Genomic DNA, 18,484 nt, shown 5'->3' with positions numbered 1-18,484 from the left:
ATAATAATAATAATAATAATAATAATAATAATAAAAAGTAAAAAAATTTTTCAGGATCATCCTAAGTCCTTAGGGCAAACATGCATCATAGAAATTGTAAGCAATAGAATACAACTAATCTTGAGATATACAATGTCAGCCATCATATCTATATCCACAAGAAGTGCAGCACATAGCAACAGGGTTTGGTGATGACAGAATGAGGAAATACACTAAATTCTAGTATAGTTTACCTTCTCTCCACCAGATAGGTTGGCAATATTCTTCCAGCTCTTCTTTGGAGGTCTGACACTGAAAAACCACACCCTCAGATAAAAGGATCCAAATAATCAACAAGTTCTAGTTCTGCATCACCTCCAACAGTAATCATCTGCAATACAGATTTCAGTTATTCCTAGAGATATTTAGCTTATCAACAAGACAGTGAAAGATAAATACAAAGCAGGCAACTCTTTCACAAGGGGCAGTGCTACAGAAAAAACTTACTGTTGTTAGGTGTAAGAAAACAAGATACAAACTCCCAATTGTACATAATCTAATACAACAAACATCTAATTCACATACCTGATACATTTCCTTCCGCTTTAGAGATATAACAAAAAAACATTTTCTTTTTGGTACAAATGCATTTAACTAATAAACATTACAAGCCAACTACCTCTTGATTTATTGGCATCACATCAAGGTGACAACACAAATGAATTAAAGTATTAACTCCTCTTCTCTACAAGGCCTGATATGATTTGTCCATTTTATTAAAATAAATATCACAAGACATTTCATTTATTTAATAAATTTAATTAATTTATTTATTTATTGGACACTTCTAACCAAAGTAATTACATTAAGCAAGTACATTAAAAAAAATTTACAAGGACACAATTTGAAACTGCAAACACTAGCTGCATATTAACAAACACAAGCGGAACATTTTACATAAACACATAGCAGAACTGCCTAAATCAAGTAAAGCCATTTTAACAGTTTTTAAAATTAAAACAAACACAACAGATTACATACAAGCATGCCCAAAAGTGTTCTCTATTCATAAGACAAAGAGGGCAAAAACAAGCAAGCATCATCAAGTCTTCATCTGGTTGACTAACTAACAAAGCAGTTCATGGACTTGTGGCAGCATTAAAACTACGATGATCAATGGCCAAGCAATTGTGTTTTACCAGAGAGATCGAGTTTGTTCCAGCTCATGTGCATAGTTTGCGGTGATAGAATGATCAGTAATCATCAAACTTACTAAACATTAGCAGTGAACACGGAAGGACGGCTTGCTGTATAGATAAATTGTACAAGTGGATCCCTTGTTGTGACACTAAACGTGTACGAATTTTGTGATCACTAACCATCCTCGAGTTGTCACAAAGGTCATCTGAGATTGGCAACTGCTACCACGAATTCTAACACTTGTTGTAAGTTGAGATTCTGTTATGAATTCTACTAATCAAATCAACTGAATAACCAGATCAGAGAAAAATTCACACAATAATTCTCAATTCTCAAGCAACTAAGCTCCAATATATCGAGAAATCTAACTTCCAATCAACAGAAATGAGTTTCTAATCAACAAATCAGCTGAAAAACTCAATATCAAGTAACAGAACTCAAACAATGTCTCAGAATTCAGTAATTCAAACTACCAAACTCACCGAACAAAGATCTGCAGAAATGAATTGGAAAACAAGAACAATAGTTGGGAATCTCTTCCCTCCTGTGCTGATCGCCGGAGAAGATCACCAGAGATTCAGACCCAGGCCCAGATCTCTCTTCAACTTCACTGCTTCATTCCTTCATTCTCTTCTCCTTTTATAGTCCTCTCCAACTGACGACTCGCTTGGCCAATCAACTCTTTTCCTCCTGCCTCGTCAGCATAACTAACTCTCACTAGCATCGTCTCCTGTTGAGGTGTAACACTGTAATATAACCGGCGAGTCTTGTGCTTTGCATCTTCTTTCTTTTGCTTTGACGAACAGCTGGCAAAGATGCCTCCACGTCAGCCTTCAAATTATCTGAATCATCATCCTTGCTCCTCTGCACGTGCCTCCCAGAGATTAAATCCTCTGGCGCCCTCCTTTCTCCCGCCAACTTCCTCTCTTTCACAACAGATTCTCATTCATCGAGCTCAACAAGCTCAAGCTGAGCTCTCTCCTCAGCAACTTGCTTTTGAAAAAATATTCGCCATCCAATGACAGCATTGCCTGATGTGTGGTTGCGATCCTCATCAAAGTTATAGTTAGAGCATGGTGATGGCATGAATGAGGGAAAACTAAATCCATCTTCTGACAAGTTAGCAGCACTATCTATGCTGGGGACATGGGGCAAGTGCTGCATATCTTCATTCTCTAGCAGTTGGCGGCTTATCATGTGAATATCTTCCTCAGAGAGTAAATCATCAACACGGCTATCTCTTTGACAGGTGGTCCAGTCAGCGTATGAATTGAGGTTAGATGGCTGTAAGGCCTGACTCATGGATTGGAAACCCAAGCTAGGTTGTTGCGAGGGGGTCAATACCAAGCCGGTACTATCATTTCTTGTGATTTGGGCCTGCTGAGAAGAATCAATGAACTGGTTCTGTAAATTATATGAACTGCTTTCATACTGTAACTGAGCATTGGGTGCCATATGCTCAGTTTGAGTGGAATATCGGGCTGATTGATTTCCACCATATCTACTTGAGATGACACCCCCTGTTCACAGAGATCAAGTTTAGTCCGTAATCTATACCATTTCATAATTGGTATATACGTACACAAACTTCATGAAGATAAGCAGAACAACAATTGTAAAGCAAAGGTCAACACCAGAGGCAATTGTAACTAAAAAAAAAAAAAATTCATATTCAGTTTTTATCAATAAATGGTCAGGGTGCATTGGTGTGATAAATATTCAGACTGACGGCAGGATGCATATGACAATCCTATCTGTATGACTATCCATTATATTGGTCATACAAAAGTGGTATAGCAATTGACATTTCACATGAACATAGCTCTGGATAGCTCTAATTTCTACACATATTATATAACCATATAAAGTCCTTACCACCCATGGTTCCTCCTGTATCAACTGATGGGCTGGCTTGAGAGACTTTATGTTGATCATAGGAAGCAGAACAATTTGCCTGGGCAGATGAAACTTCATTCTGTGAAGTGGTTGTTTGCTTACTCTGCTTGAAATTTAGAAGGGCCTTCCCATCATATTCTATAACATTCATCCAATTGTCATATGCCTTCTTCACTAAGGTATCGACAAACACCTACAAACATAAAAATATTTTGAGTAAAACTCAAACAGTCGATAATTAAAAGCTACTAACAGTGACTTCATCAGCAGCTGTTTACCGTGTCAAAGAGCAAGCAAAACAAAAGAGGAATAAGCAAAAAAAACCTGACCTTCTGGCTGTCACTGAGGCTTTCAGCTGAATAATATTGCCCACCAGCAATGAAGCCAAGGAATTCATAGATAATATTGAATATAGCACCAAAATTCCTTGTATCATCAGAATAGTATACATAATAATTCTCACTTAGGACACAAGTCTTCGCATGCTCCACTAAGCTCTCCCACATCTTATCTGTCATGCCACTTCCCAGGATCTACAATCATGTAAAATAAGAATTAATTTTCCAGCTTAGTATCTGCTTGCACGGACTGAATTCCAAGTTAATTCCTTACATTCCGCAATTTTTGTGAATCTCTCACAACAAGACGTAGAAAATCTTCTACTGTATAAATTTTTGCCTCATTTAACCTTTTGTGGAACGAACCATCCTTGCCAATCTTTTCCAGTCTCCAGACATCATCCTTCAAATCAGGAGGATAGTGTTTCTTGTTCACTGTACAACATGAAAATTAAGGATGAGACAAACAAGGAGTTTAAAAAAATGAAGACCAATATAACTTAAATTCCCAGCAGACCTACATTCGCTTCTGTGATCCTTAACTGCGAAGGGTTCTGTCTTCGCTTCGCGGATACGAATTCCCTCACAGAAGCCTGAAGCAATTTTCAAACCAAGTCTGAACTTCCTACTTTGTTTCCAGCTTGAATTGTCAGTAAATGTTAGTTCCCCAACCGTCCCAACACCTTCTTTCAAGGATACCTGCAAATCCCCAGTTAAAAGAGGCCTTTTTCCTTCACGTTCTTTGACTACATGACTTTCAAAGTCTTCATCTGTCCAGTCATCTTCATTGTTAAAATCACCTTCAAGAACAACAACATCTAGTTTTGCAGATGATTCAAGTGCTGATGTTACGACATGACCAGTGTTCGCATCTAGTAACACAACATGTAAAGAAGCTCCATGCTCCCCCTTTACTTTCCCTCCTGTAAAAAGTGGCAGCGACAACCTTGAACGGAAATGGAGTTGCAGATTTCTTCCATCTGATCCTTCAATTCGTATAGGAGAAGACCTGCATTTTTCAAGGTCAGAGTAATCACAGATAGATAATCATAAATGAAATAATTAAGGTCAGAATGAAAAAGTAGAGAATAGTTAAACCAAGATAGTCTTCGAGATCACTAGCAAAAACTTAAAGCTATAACACCTCAGAAAATGTCTCAAGATGCTTTAGGGATTCATTGATTCCCAATGCACATACATAAGAAGTAGAAAGTTCTAGAAGTAAGATAGCAAACATGCTGATTTTTAACTACATATAACTCTTCATTCATGCTACTATGTGACCACAGTTGTCATAAATCTTTCAATTTGAGAAATTAAGGAATTCGACAACAGATCAACAAGATGGGATTTTAATAGAGTGGCCTAATTTTTCAAAAGAAATTCAAATTTCAGTCAATAAATTCAGGCTTCATAAATTATACTGGTTCATGGATCTACCAAAATCCTGTCATGCATCAGTTTTTCCTAACAAAATGCAAGAATCAGGCCGCAAAATAATTTCCAGATCAGAACTTCAGAGTCTTATCAATTAAGTCGATAGTTCCCACAAGTCACACCTGGTACCAAGCATGGCAGGCCCCAACTTCGCTAAACCACGCTCCACTTCTCCACGAACCTATTTAAACACAATTTAATAATAAAGAAAAATCAGCCAGAAACTAGATGTTCCGAGAAAAAAAATAAAACACATGAACAGATGACATGAGAATGCAGTAGCCATCATAGAATACATTTTAAGTTTCAGGTCACAATATTATAGTATATCATATAATACAACCATTTTAGGAGGAAATAAAAGACAAGGTCAAGAAGAAAACCATTAGATCATAAAAGAAGTTTTTCTCAAGTTATAGATGGGCAAAATGAAAATGTCCTCAACCCTCATTCATCATCTTGAACCTGGGGCTCAAGATTGCAAATTGAGCAAGACAATTGACGCAGAAGAATGATAACTATAGAATGAAAATCTTTCAGCAAATCAAAACATTTTCAATAGCAAAAAGCTGAAGGGATCTACAGGCAGCAGCCACACCAAATGCATGATTTAACTTGGTGTTTCCTCTAGTACATTAAATTATTCTTTAAGCCTTTGATTCCCAAAATTAGCTCGCATAGTTGGAACATACTGGCAAAGCTGTACATATATGTAAATTAAATATAACCAATTTTTCTCCCTTCAAAGGGGGATAGAAGTTCCAAAAGGATAAGTTTCCCCTCTCCAATTCACCAAACTAAATTGAAAATTCAGTTATGTAACCTAAAAATGAGGTAAACTACACCATTGACCCGTAAAGCTTATAACATTAAATAAAGAAAAGAAGTTATCATAAATTGAAAATAATTAATCTTGAACATTATCAAAATCATGGCTTGAAAAGAGGGAAAAAAAAGAAGAAAAATGCCAGTGTCTTACAACTCTACGCAGAACAGGCTCCAATGATGAACAAAGCTTTTGCAAACTATCCACTTTGAGCGCTTCGATGATCACACTACAAAAAAAAATATGCTCTTAATATTACAGAAGCAGAAGAAAAGATCCGAAATTATTGTTTGATAAGAAAAGCATGAGCTAGCAATTTTAATTCAGACAACAAAAAAAGAGAGTAAAAGTTCAAGTAGAATTCATACAAACAAGAAAAAAAAAATGAAGCAAAGGAAATCAAACCATCTTAGTTACCGATGACAAATACATAACATTAAAGATATGAGACAGCAACATAGCACACATCAACCTTTTCTCCAACCACACTTGGAGACTGGAGTTGCAAATTGCAACAAGTACTCGCCATTAATCTGCACTCCTCAATTCCAAAAATCCAATCCAACCTTAAACTCAAGCAAACAAGAACCTCACAAACTCTGAGTTCATCATCTACCGCAGAGGTATACTCACCACAACACATGTCAACTTTATCGCATAAACACTCCATGAGAGCCAGGGCAAAAGGAGATCTTGCTCAAACCCTAACAACATGTGAAAACTAGACTTGAAACAAGTGCTGAACACCAATCTACAATTCTCCAACCTAAGCCTTGACTTACAGATGAACCCCAGCAGAGACATCACTAACCCCTTCATCATCTACTCAAATCTTAAAAAAAAAAGCTCTCCTTTCAGATCTTTCACCAAAATTAAAGCGACAGCACATAATAGAACAATCAATAGCACAAAACCACCTAAGTAAATTCATCAACATAACAAACCTCACAACTTCAAACTTTTATCCTTAAATCAATTCAAAAGAAAAAAAAAAAATGACACAAACTAACTCAAAAATCAGAAAGCAAAAATCTACCCAAAACCCTTAAGGATCAAGTTAAGCATATACCTCGCAAGAGCAGGGGCCTTCTGGCGCTTAGCATTGGAACCATGCTCCTCCCCGTCAGCAGAAAGCTCAAGACCCCGCTTCTCCCGCCCCATCGTCCCAGATCGCTCCAAAAACCTAATCCGTCGCTCCATCTCCAAAAACTAGAATTCATTATGTAAACCAAAGATTTAAAATCCAACATCCAGAATCAAAAAATTGACAAGTAACTTCCTCAACTAGCTCGGGTCCAAGCCCTCAATTTTATGTCAAAAGAACACCTTTACCAGATTAGCATATCATATCATGTCTATTGAGGAAAAGCAGTATGACATTTGCAACACACAAGAAGAAGCAAAATGACTCGCAATTTAAAAGGTACTCACAAAGCACTATGATAGTACATTAATTCTAATAGCTACCTGGGTCTTGAGTTCTCCAACAGTCGATTTAAGCTGACCAAATTCTGTGGCAGCTTCCTCCATGCCCTTGCTCTGAGGGTATGAATCAGAAGACAAAGGTATTCTTGACATTGCAGGTCCATGGAAGGTATCATCTGATTACTCAACACCAACCAAAAAGGATGAACATCAGCTCAAACTAGACCAACAGTGTCTAATTATTCTTAACTCACACTAAATACTTGTTACCATACCATCAGGATTGTGGATTTGTGATGGCATTGTCTGAGCTTTCTCAAAATCATAGTCATGTTTCTCGACACCACTGGGATCAGAGGACACACCACCACATAAAATAGGCATTTCTGAGAGAGAATTGAATGGTCCACCAGTACCACTACTAGGAGGTGCAATGAAACCTTGTTCATTCTGAAAAGTTGGGAAAACATACTTTTGTAGAATTGCAAATGAAAAGGGTAATTAATAATTGCTCAGCATTGCAAGAAAGTAAAAATAATTTGGCGGGAAGAAGAAATTGGGTTGTCATCCAATCTAAATCTGAAATAAAAATACAGGTTTGCAATATGGATTCCTTCTCAAAGGCACATTAATGGTCAAATGATTGTGGAATCTAGAATATTTATTTCCGCTTTTAATTGGGCGAGGCTGTTTCTTTCTTTCCAATATTGAAGCATGCATTTTCACCGTCTCTTTGACAACCTCACCAAAAGAAAATGCAAAAAATATCTATCAGTGCAAAGCATTTATGAAATGGATCACCACAAGCATCACCAACATCCTTATCTGAAAATTAAGGCCAAAAACACAAATCAAGGGTTCCAATTTGAAGTCAACAGAATCTCAAATCCTCGGTCCAGTGGACAGGACGACCTGCTGTGCAACCATATAAAAGAGTTACCGGGAAGTCAGTGGGGAGAGGATTGTCCACAGTTGGCAGAGGCACCACAGGAAACTGGTTGGTGGTAAATTGGCGAGGAAAGCTTGTTGTTGTCTCACTAGCATCCGGCATTGCAGCAGACATTGGGGCCTCAACTTCATCAAACTGGAAGTTTTCTGTTACATAAGCAGGCCGAACCAGAGCAAGAGAAAACAAAAAAAACAAACAAACAAACAAACCTGGCAAAATGTCAATGAGTAAATAACATAGGTTGCAATATGGTTTCCCTTTTCAAAGACACATCAAAGTTCTCACATGGTCGTAAAATCTAAATATTTATTTTTGTTTCTTTCATCATGTCTTTAAAAAAAAAAAACCTCAATAAAATCAAATGTCAAAAATCTACCAATAGACGTCATTTATGGAATGAATTAGCACAACAAGCATCAAGAGTTGCAACTCGATGTCAAGACTCAAGAAAAAGCTCTTGCAGGAAGAGCTGTGTATGCAATCAAGTCCAAGAGTTAACTACCTGGAAGTCAATGGTGAGAGGAGTGTCCCCAGTTAGCAGAGATACCATAGTAACTGCCCTCTCTGAAGCTAGACGATTATTATAAGGAGCTCACGTGGTGGAATGAATGAATGAATACACTTGACATCCTCCGGTTCATATATATATGAACAAAGACCAACAACCAACCAATGGAGGACATGGCATCACGAAGCTTCGCAGGCAAGTTCCTAGCTAGAAACTTTTATTTATTTAATAATATTAATATCATTATTTATCTTGGTCATCTCACCTAAGATAGGGGTTTTATCAAAATTTTAAAACACTTTGAAAATGGAGAAAAGTTTTGGGGTTTCTTTGAATATTTACACCTTCATAAACCCAATCAATTACTTCTCCAAAATCTTACTTATCTTGTGAACTTAAAGAGTGAATTAAACTCAAATAATATATGTTTAGCATCTAGGCAGCTCATGCAGTCATGATTTCAGTATCATATTCAATGCTTTGTACCCCTTGACATTTTTATTTTATCTAATGCATTACAACAACAAACACAACATTATATCCAGCAAAATGCATGCACACACACATAAAAGTCCTTCATAATTAATTCCTGTTGAAGATTCTAAATCAGTTTACATACAAGTGTCTACAATCCTTTCATAATGATAATAAGCCGTTTACATAGCAATGTCGAGTAATTGAGTTTACTACCGAACATCGAAAGATGGATTAGTATTCGACATCTCACAATTAGCGTCATGTCGTTGTTCCATGATTAATCTTTATCACAATCAATCTATACAAAACTTCCAGGATTTATAGTGATGCTCTTTGTGCAATTGTCTGTCTTATAGATGCCGACGAGTCGGTCAGCCAGTTCAAACACATTATTCCTCAAGCTGCAAGCAATGATGCTAAAGAAGAGTTAAAAAGGAAACCGATGAAAATTAATGACGGTAAAATGCACAAATGACTGATGATAAGACCTGCATATATATATGCAGGTCTATGCCGACATATATACTAATGAATGTCATATGAACCACAGACATTAGTGACCATGGCTAACATTTAGTAGCTATGAACATAAAAGATTGAAAAAATTTTCATTAAACTTAAGAAATCCATTTCTTTCCATCTAGAACAGATTCAAGGTAATTAACACTGGATGATTCAACCCAAAGCCTTAGACTGATTGAGACACCCAAAAAGAATATTCATGATTTGAATATGAATGTGGGATTATTAGTTACTCCAATATATGAATACTATTTCTGCAAAGAACCTCAAGTTCAAATTAACAACATTATAAAATGTTAAAATTTTTCAACTTTGAGTTGATCAAGATAAAAATATTCAGATAAAAGGACTGCAGTAATCAAGTAGATGTGTTCGCAGTCCAAACCTCAGAAATGGATGCAAGCCTAGTGTGAGGAACCAATCAGTACTTACAACATTATTCCTTCAAATCTCAGATGCAATCAACCCTGAATAATCAATCTAGAACTAATGTTCAATGATCAAAACAAAAGAGCCAAAAGAAGATCAAGTAAAGAGAGTACACCTTGAAGGTAGAAAACTATGGTTTCAATAGAAAACTGAATTTAAATATAAATAGAAATCTCATCTTGAATAATAGCTCTAATATGTAAATATTCAGAGAAAACCTATCCTAAGCAGAAAAATAACAGAAAAGAGTCCTGATTTTGAAATAGAAAACTTGACTCACAAACATTGAAAGGACCCTTTCACTACTAAATAGCATGGGCGGGGCAATCCTAGCAAAGGTTTCAGTTTGTACTTTAAATTTCTTTTATGTTTCAAGAATCCACTAATACTAATATCTCATCAACTCATGACATCAAAATAATAATAATAATAATAATAATAATAAAAGTAAAAATTTTTCAGGATCATCCTAAGTCCTTAGGGCAAACATGCATCATAGAAATTGTAAGCAATAGAATACAACTAATCTTGGAGATATACAATGTCAGCCATCATATCTATCTCCACAAGAAGTGCAGCACATAGCAACAGGGTTTGGTGATGACAGAATGAGGAAATACACTAAATTCTAGTATAAAAAAAAAAATTACCTTCTCTCCACCAGATAGGTTGGCAATATTCTTCCAGCTCTTCTTTGGAGGTCTGACACTGAAAACCACACCCTCAGATAAAGGATCCAAATAATCAACAAGTTCTAGTTCTGCATCACCTCCAACAGTAATCATCTGCAATACAGATTTCAGTTATTCCTAGAGATATTTAGCTTATCAACAAGACAGTGAAAGATAAATACAAAGCAGGCAACTCTTTCACAAGGGGCAGTGCTACAGAAAAAACTTACTGTTGTTAGGTGTAAGAAAACAAGATACAAACTCCCAATTGTACATAACCTAATACAACAAACATCTAATTCACATACCTGATATAACAAAAAAACATTTTCTTTTTGGTACAAATGCATTTAACTAATAAAAAGTAGGAAAGCAACAAATACTTCTTTTTCTCATCATGAATGACAAATAACAAAAAAACATTTTCTTTTTGGTACAAATGCATTTAACTAATAAACCAACGACCTTTTGATTTATTAACACCAGATCAAGGTAAAAGCATAAGTGAATTAAAGTATTAACTTCTCTTCTCTACACTGCCTCACATGATTTGTCCATTTTATTAAAATATATAAATAAATATCACAAGACATTTCATTTATTTAATTAATTTTATTTATTTATTTATTGGACACTTCTAACCAAAGTAATTACATTAAGCAAGTACATTAAAAAAAAAAGTACAAGGACACAATTTGAAACCGCAAACACTAGCTGCATATTAACAAACACAAGCTGAACATTTTACATAAACACATATCAGAACTGCCTAAATCAAGTAAAGCCATTTTAACAGTTTTTAAAATTAAAACAAACACAACAGATTACATACAAGCATGCCCAAAAGTGTTCTCTATTCATAAGACAAAGAGGGCAAAAACAAGCAAGCATCATCAAGTCTTCTTCTGGTTGACTAACTAACAAAGCAGTTCATGGACTTGTGGCAGCATTAAAACTACGATGATCAATGGCCAAGCAATTGTGTTTTACCAAAGAGTTCGAGTTTGTTCCAGCTCATGTGCATAGTTTGCGGTGACAGAATGATCGGTAATCATCAAACTTACTAAACATTAGCAGTGAACACGGAAGGACGGCTTGCTGTAGAGATAAATGGTACAAGTGGATCCCTTGTTGCGACACTAAACGTTAGAATTTTGTGATCACTAACCATCCTCGAGTTGTCACAAAGGTCATCTGAGATTGGCAACTGCTACCATGAATTCTAACACTTGTAAGGTTGAGATTCTCATTCCTCGAGCTCAACAAGCTGAGCTCTTCTCTCAGCAGCTTTCTTTCGAATAAATATTCCCCATCTCATAGCAGCCTTAATTTTAAGCCATCCCACGACAACTTTGCCTGATATGTGGTTGAGATCCTCGTCAATGTTATAGTTAGGGGATGGTGATGGCATGAATGAGGGAAAACTAAATCCATCTTCTGCCAAGTGAGCAGTACCACCCATGCTGTGGACACGGAGCAAATGCTGCGTATCTTCATTCTCTAGCAGTTTGTGGCTTCTCATGGAAATTTCTTCCTCAGTGAAGAAATCATCAACTCGGATTTCTCTTTGATGGGTGGTCCGGTCATCTTCATTCCCTAGCAGTTTGTGAGTTATCATGTGTATATCTTCATCAGAGAGATCTCTTTGATGGGTGGTACTGTCATCATATGAATTGAGGTTAGATGGCTGTAAGGCCTGACTCATGGATTGGAAACCCAAGCTAGGTTGTTGCGAGGGGACCAATACCAAGCCGGTACTATCATTTCTTGTGCTTTGGGCCTGCTGAGAAGAATCGATGAACTGATTTTGTGAATTACATGAACTGCTTTCATACTGTAACTGAGCATTGGGCGCCACATGCTCAGTTTGAGTGGAACATTGGCCTGATTGATTTCCACCATAGCTACTTGAGATGACAACCCCTGTTCACAGAGACCAGGTTTAGTCCGCAGTCTATACCATTTCATAATTGGTATATACATACACAAACTTCATGAAGATAAGCAGAGCAACAAATGTAAAACAAAGGTCAACAACATAGGCAATTGTAACTAAAAAAAATTCATATTCAGTTTTTATCGCTAAATGGTCAGGGTGCATTGGTGTGATCAATATCCATACCGACGGCAAGATGCATATGATAATCCCATCTGTATGACTATCCATTACATTGGTCATACTAAACTGGTATAGCAATTAACATTTCACATGAACATAGTGCTGGATAGCTCTAATTCCTACACATATTATATAACCATATAAAGTCCTTACCCACGGTCACTCCTGTATCAATTAAAGATTGATCAGAAGGAACAGAAACTGATAGGCTGGCTTGAGAGACATGTTGTTGATCATAGGAAGCAGAATAATTTGCCTGGGCAGATGGAACTTCATTCCGTGTGAAATTTAGAAGGGCCTTCCCATCATATTCTATAACATTCATCCAATTGTCATATGCCTTCTTCACTAAGGTATCGACAAACACCTACAAACATAAAAATATTTTGAGTAAAACTCAAACAGTCGATAATTAAAAGCTACTAACAGTGACTTCATCAGCAGCTGTTTGCCGTGTCAAATAGCAAGCAAAACAAAAGAAAAATAAGCAAAAAAAACCTGACCTTCTGGCAGTCACCGAGGCTTTCGGCTAAATAATATTGCCCACCAGCAATTAACCCAACAAATTCATAGATATTATTGAATATAGCACCAAAATTCCTTGTATCATCAGAATAGTATACATAATACTTCCCACTTAGGACGCAAGTCTTTGCATGCCCCACTAAGCTCTTCCACATCTTATTTGACATGCCACTTCCCAGGATCTACAATCATGTAAAATAACAATTAATTTTCCAGCTTAGTATCTGTTTGCATAAACTGAATTCCAAGTTAATTCCTTACATTCCGCAATTTTTTTGTGAATCTCTCACAACGAGACGTAGAAAAATCTTCTACTGTATAAATTCCTGCCTTATTTAACCTTTTGTGGAACGAGCCATCCTTGCCAATCTTTTCCAGTCTCCAGACATCATCCTTCAAAACAGGAGGATAGTGTTTCTTGTTCACTGTACAACATGAAAATTAAGGATGAGACAAACAAGGAGTTTAAAAAAATGAAGACCAATATATAACTTAAATTCCCAGCAGACCTACATTCGCTTCTGTGATCCTTAACTGCGAAGGGTTCTGTCTTTGCTTCGCGGATACGAATTCCCTCACAGAAGCCTGAAGCGATTTTCAAACCAAGTCTGAACTTCCTACTTTGTTTCCAGCTTGAATTGTCAGTAAATGTTAGTTCCCCAAGCGTCCCCACACCTTCTTTCAAGGATACCTGCAAATCCCCAGTTAAAAGAGGCCCTTTTCCTTCACGTTCTTTGACTACATGACTTTCAAAGTCTTCATCTGTCCAGTCATCTTCATTGTTAAAATCACCTTCAAGAACTACAACATTTAGTTTTGCAGATGATTCAGGTCCTGATGTTACGACATGACCAGTGTTCGCATCTAGTAACACAACATGAATAGCAGCTCCTTGCTCCCCCTCTACTTTCCCTCCTGTGAAAAGTGGCAGCGACAACCTTGAATGGAAATGGAGTTGCAGATTTCTTCCATCTGGTCCTTCAATTCGTTTAGGAGAAGACCTGCATTTTTTAAGGTCAGAGTAATCACAGATATATAATCACAAATGAAATATTTAAGGTCAGAATGAAATGATAGAGAATAGTAAAACCAAGATAGTCTTCGAGATCACTGGCAAAAACTTAAAGCTATAACACCTCAGAAAATATCTCAAGATGCTTTCAGTAAATAAATTCAGGCTTCATAACTTATACTGGTTCATGGATCTACCAAAATCCTGACATGCATCAGTTTTTTCTAACAAAATGCAAGAATCAGCCTGCAAAATAATTTCCAGATCATAACGTCAGAGTCTTATCGATTAAGTCGATAGTTTCCACAAGTCACACCTGGTACCAATCCTGGCAGACCCCAACTTCGCTAAAGCACGCTCCACTTCTTCACTCGCCTATTTAAACATAATTTAATAATAAAGAAATATCAGCCAGAAACTAGATGTTCTGAGGAAAAATACATGAACATATGACATGAAAATGCACTAGCCATCATAATATACATTTTAAGCTTGGGGCTTTTGCAGGTGTACCCCTAAAAAATTTTGAAATTGCATATTTGCCCCTAAATAAAAGTTAATTGAATACATACCCTTGAATAATATACATAATTAGTGATATACCTGCAGTTCAAATTAGTTGAAAAATCATCTATTAATAAACAACAAATATATAAAATTACCATTATATCGTTGCGTATATACCCTTGAAAAGTTTTTTTTAAGTTGTATAAGGGTTATTTTGGACCTTTTGTATATCTTAATCCAAGTTATAACCATTATTAATCAAGTTTGATTACCGGAATCTAACAGTAAGGGCATATCCGCAATTACCTATATTTTTCAGGGGTATATATACAATTATGTTTTTTCAGAGGGTAAATATGCAATTATAAAACTTTTGAGGGGTTTATAACCAATTCTCCCTTTAAGCTTCAGGTCACAATATTATAATATATTATTTAATACAATGGAAGACAACCATTTTAGGAGGACATAAAAGACAAGGTCAAGAAGAAAAGCATTAGATCATAAAAGAAGTTTTTTTCTCAAGTTATAGATGGCCAAAAATGAAAATGTCCTCAACCCTCATTCGTCATCTTGAACCTGGGGCTCAAGATTGCAAATTGAGCAAGCCAATTGACACAGAAGCATGATAACTATAGAATGAAAAAAACTTTCAGCAGATCAAAAACATTTTCAATAGCAAAAAAAGCTGAAGGGATCTACAGGCAGCAGATACACCAAATGCATGATTTAACTTGGTGTTTCTTAATCTTATAGTACATTAAATTATTCTTTGAGCCTTTGATGCCCAAAATTAGCTCACACAAGTTGGAAGATACTGAAAAATATTACAGATATGTAAATTAAATATAACCAATTTTTTTCTTCCTTCAAAGGGGGATAGAAGTTCCAAAAATGACAAGTTTCCCTCTCCAAATCACCAAACTAAATCGAAAAATTCAGTTACGTAACCTAATAATGAGGTAAACTACACCATGGACCATAAAGCTTATAACAATAAATAAAGAAAAGGAGATATCATAAACTGAAAATAATTAATCTTGAATGGATCAAAATCATGGCTTGGAAAGAGGAAAAAAGAAAAATGCCAGTGTCTTACAACTCTACGAAAAACAGGCTCCAATGATGAACAAGGCTTTTGCAAACTATCCACCTTGAGCGTTTCCACGATCACACTACAAAAAATATATTCTCTTAATATTACAGAAGCAGAAGAAAAGGTCTGAAATTATTGTTTGATAAGAAAAGCATGAGCTAGCAATTTTAATTCAGACAACAAAAAAAGAGAGTAAAAGTTCAAGCAAAATTCATACAAACAAGAGGATACAAGAAAAATAAATAAAGCAAAGGAAATCAAACCATCTTAGTTACCGATGACAAATACATAACATCAAAGATATGAGACAGCAACGTAGCACACATCAAACTTTTCTCCAACCACACATGAAGACTGGATTTGCAAATTGCAACAAGTACTCGCCATTTATCTACACTCCTCAACTCCAAAAATCCAATCCAACCTTGAACTCAAGCAAACAAGAACCTCACAATCTCTGAGTTCATCATCTACCGCGCACAGAAGTATACTCAACCATAACACATGTCAACTTTATCGCATAAACACTCCATGAGAGACAGGGCAAAAGGAGATCTTGCTCAAACCCTAACAACACGTGAAAACTAGACTTGAAACAAGTGCAGAACACCAATCTACATTTCTCCAACCTAAGCCTTGACTTACAGATCATGAACCCCAGCAGAAACATCACTAACCCCTTCATCATCTACTCAAATCTTAAAAAAATTAAAAATCTCTCTTTTCAGATCATTCTCCAAAATTAAAGCAACAGCACATAATAGAACAATCAATAACACAAAACCACCAAAGTAAATTCATCAACATAACAAACCTCACAACTCCAAACTGTCATCTTTAAATCAATTCAAAAAAAAAAAAAAATCAATATACCTCGCAAGAGCAGGGGCCTTCTGGCGCTTAGCATTGGAACCATGTTCCTCCCCTTCAGCAGAAAGCTCAAGACCCCGCTTCTCCCGCCCCATCGTCCCAGACCGCTCCAAAAACCCAATCCTTCGCTCCATCTCCGAAACCTACAAAATTCATTATGTAAACCAAAGATTTCAAATCCAACATCCAGAATTAAATTACTAGTAACTTCCTCAATTTCATGTCAAAAGAACACTTTTTACCAGATTAGCATATCATATCTATTGATGAAAAAACACTATGATAGTAGTACACTTAATTCTAATAGTTACCTGCATCTGTAGTTTTCCAACAGTCGATTTAAGCCGACTAATTTCTGTGGCAGTTTCCTCCATGACCTTGCTTGCTATGAAGCAAGACCAATTACTATAACCAGCTCAGGTGATGGAGCGAATGAACATACTTAACGGCTTTATAAAAGTTCACTGCTTGTCGGTCTTTGTAAGTTTGTTTATCTATAATTAATGTTCACTTAGCATTTTAAGTCAGACAGTGTGGGGCCCGGTGGGGGGGTTGGGGGGTAGCTTCGTGGATCGAGATGCGCTGACCCTCCCTGGTAGTTGGTCTTTGTAAGTTTGCTTATCTGTAATTAATATTATTATTTATCTTAGTCATCTAACATCATCCGGCATATTAAATTGTTAATTAGATTGGGTTGGTGTTGGGGTGTTGGTTATCAAAATTTTGAAACACTTTGAAATAGAGAAAAGTTTTGGGGTTTTTTGAATATTTACATAGAATTAGAATAGTGAGGATTTGATCAGGACTAGTGTTTCTCATTGTTGAGTCCAATATTGAAGGGACTCAAGTCTAGCTGGAGAAATTAAGTAGGGCTTATGGCCAATACCTCTCCCCAGCAGGTGGACCTATCATTCCGAATAAAATTGAGCTAGTTATAAACGAAAAAGATTAGATGTCCTACTGCTCCGGTGGGACTCATCGAGGGCTCCCAACCCCGAAACCCCGAAAGAGGAGTTCCACTCAAGGTCGTTCAGCTCTGGCTTAGCTTATAAGTGAGACATGGGTCAAAAACTCAAATACCCACGAGGTAAGAGGTCAGTCCCATGTATGAAAATCCAAAAACTATACTCACTAAGTAGTACTTGTAATTATATACCAATTTGATTTAAGCCTCCAGCCCATTTGGTGGACTGGATGTAATAAATAGGCTCCAAGCTTATGATTTAAAATATATATATATATATATATATATATATATGTCACCTTGATGAAACTCTTTTGCTGATGTAATGTTGATTCATTGTTGACGCATTGTTGTCATTTCTCCTCTAGTTGTATCTAGTGAGTACTCTTGTCATATTATAATTGATATAGTGAAATATATTTCAAATGATTCTAAAGAGTCTTGTGGTTTTTCTCTCCATTGAAAAGGTTTTTCCTACAAAAAATTCTTAGTGTGTTGCTTGTTGTATTATTGTTCATCTCATTTTAACACATATTGAAGGGTTTTGAAGAGTCTTGAGTTTATTTTGAAGGTTTGAAGGGATGTGTTGGACCTAGGAAAAGTCATACAAACCTTATAAAGCCTCCACAAGTTTAGCATAAAGACGGTGCGAGCAATGTGTGCCCGACCGCACATACTTGGCAGAGAGATCCTGTGAGCAATGTGTGCCCGCATAAACCGTGACGCGGATCGAC

At 36.4% G+C, this 18,484-nt stretch overlaps 2 protein-coding genes across 6 annotated transcripts; both read right to left on the bottom strand.

The window, feature by feature from the left end:
* Positions 1-239: 239 nt before the first annotated feature.
* Positions 240-8,640, bottom strand: LOC120268932 (calmodulin-binding protein 60 D-like). 3 transcript variants are annotated; one of them, XM_039276200.1, is made up of 13 exons: positions 8,553-8,640; positions 8,042-8,185; positions 7,377-7,551; positions 7,144-7,277; positions 6,746-6,885; positions 5,830-5,905; positions 4,973-5,031; positions 3,935-4,422; positions 3,688-3,848; positions 3,405-3,608; positions 3,055-3,268; positions 1,662-2,699; positions 240-370 (listed from the first exon to the last, which is right to left on the bottom strand). In XM_039276200.1, exons 1-12 carry the CDS (start codon positions 8,598-8,600, stop codon positions 2,122-2,124), a joined length of 2,421 nt encoding a protein of 806 aa, XP_039132134.1. In that variant the 5' UTR covers positions 8,601-8,640; the 3' UTR covers positions 240-370; positions 1,662-2,121. The 3 variants fall into 3 exon arrangements, with proteins under 3 accessions (XP_039132134.1, XP_039132135.1, XP_039132136.1); XM_039276201.1 differs by lacking the exon at positions 8,553-8,640 and adding an exon at positions 8,260-8,315; XM_039276202.1 differs by lacking the exon at positions 8,042-8,185.
* A 488-nt stretch (positions 8,641-9,128) lies between these two features.
* Positions 9,129-17,219, bottom strand: LOC120268935 (calmodulin-binding protein 60 B-like). Of its 3 annotated transcripts, none has more exons than XR_005539071.1 (11): positions 17,098-17,219; positions 16,790-16,929; positions 15,920-15,995; positions 14,630-14,688; positions 13,815-14,302; positions 13,563-13,726; positions 13,280-13,483; positions 12,930-13,143; positions 11,648-12,580; positions 10,637-10,771; positions 9,129-9,436 (listed from the first exon to the last, which is right to left on the bottom strand). XR_005539071.1 is itself a non-coding variant. In XM_039276204.1 (9 exons), the coding sequence occupies exons 1-9, from the start codon at positions 17,158-17,160 to the stop codon at positions 11,904-11,906; spliced, it is 2,085 nt and encodes a 694-aa protein (XP_039132138.1). In that variant the 5' UTR covers positions 17,161-17,219; the 3' UTR covers positions 11,321-11,903. The 3 variants fall into 3 exon arrangements, 1 of the variants encoding a protein (XP_039132138.1); XR_005539072.1 differs by having other exon boundaries at positions 11,722-12,580; XM_039276204.1 differs by lacking the exons at positions 9,129-9,436; positions 10,637-10,771 and having other exon boundaries at positions 11,321-12,580.
* Between the last annotated feature and the right edge of the window lie 1,265 nt (positions 17,220-18,484).

This window comes from Dioscorea cayenensis, chromosome 9 (genome assembly GCF_009730915.1).
Source record: "Dioscorea cayenensis subsp. rotundata cultivar TDr96_F1 chromosome 9, TDr96_F1_v2_PseudoChromosome.rev07_lg8_w22 25.fasta, whole genome shotgun sequence".
NCBI lineage: Eukaryota > Viridiplantae > Streptophyta > Magnoliopsida > Dioscoreales > Dioscoreaceae > Dioscorea > Dioscorea cayenensis.
The sequence above is the reverse complement of the archived record's forward strand: the minus strand, read 5'-3'. Positions and strand labels throughout refer to the sequence as shown.

Bases quoted from the DNA above. Each gene is read 5' to 3' on its own strand.
- LOC120268932 (XM_039276200.1), bottom strand. From the start codon at position 8,600: ATGGTATCTCTGCTAACTGGGGACACTCCTCTCACCATTGACTTCCAG. The intron at 6,886-7,143 runs GTAGCTATTAGA...AATGAATTCTAG, and splicing joins TTGGAGAACTCAAGACCCAG to TTTTTGGAGATGGAGCGACG. The intron at 3,269-3,404 runs GTCAGGTTTTTT...TTATGTTTGTAG, and splicing joins GCCTCAGTGACAGCCAGAAG to GTGTTTGTCGATACCTTAGT.
- LOC120268935 (XM_039276204.1), bottom strand. From the start codon at position 17,160: ATGGAGGAAACTGCCACAGAAATTAGTCGGCTTAAATCGACTGTTGGA. The intron at 15,996-16,789 runs GTATATTGATTT...TATTTTTTGTAG, and splicing joins AAGGCCCCTGCTCTTGCGAG to TGTGATCGTGGAAACGCTCA. The intron at 13,484-13,562 runs GTAAGGAATTAA...ACATGATTGTAG, and splicing joins TCACAAAAAAATTGCGGAAT to ATCCTGGGAAGTGGCATGTC.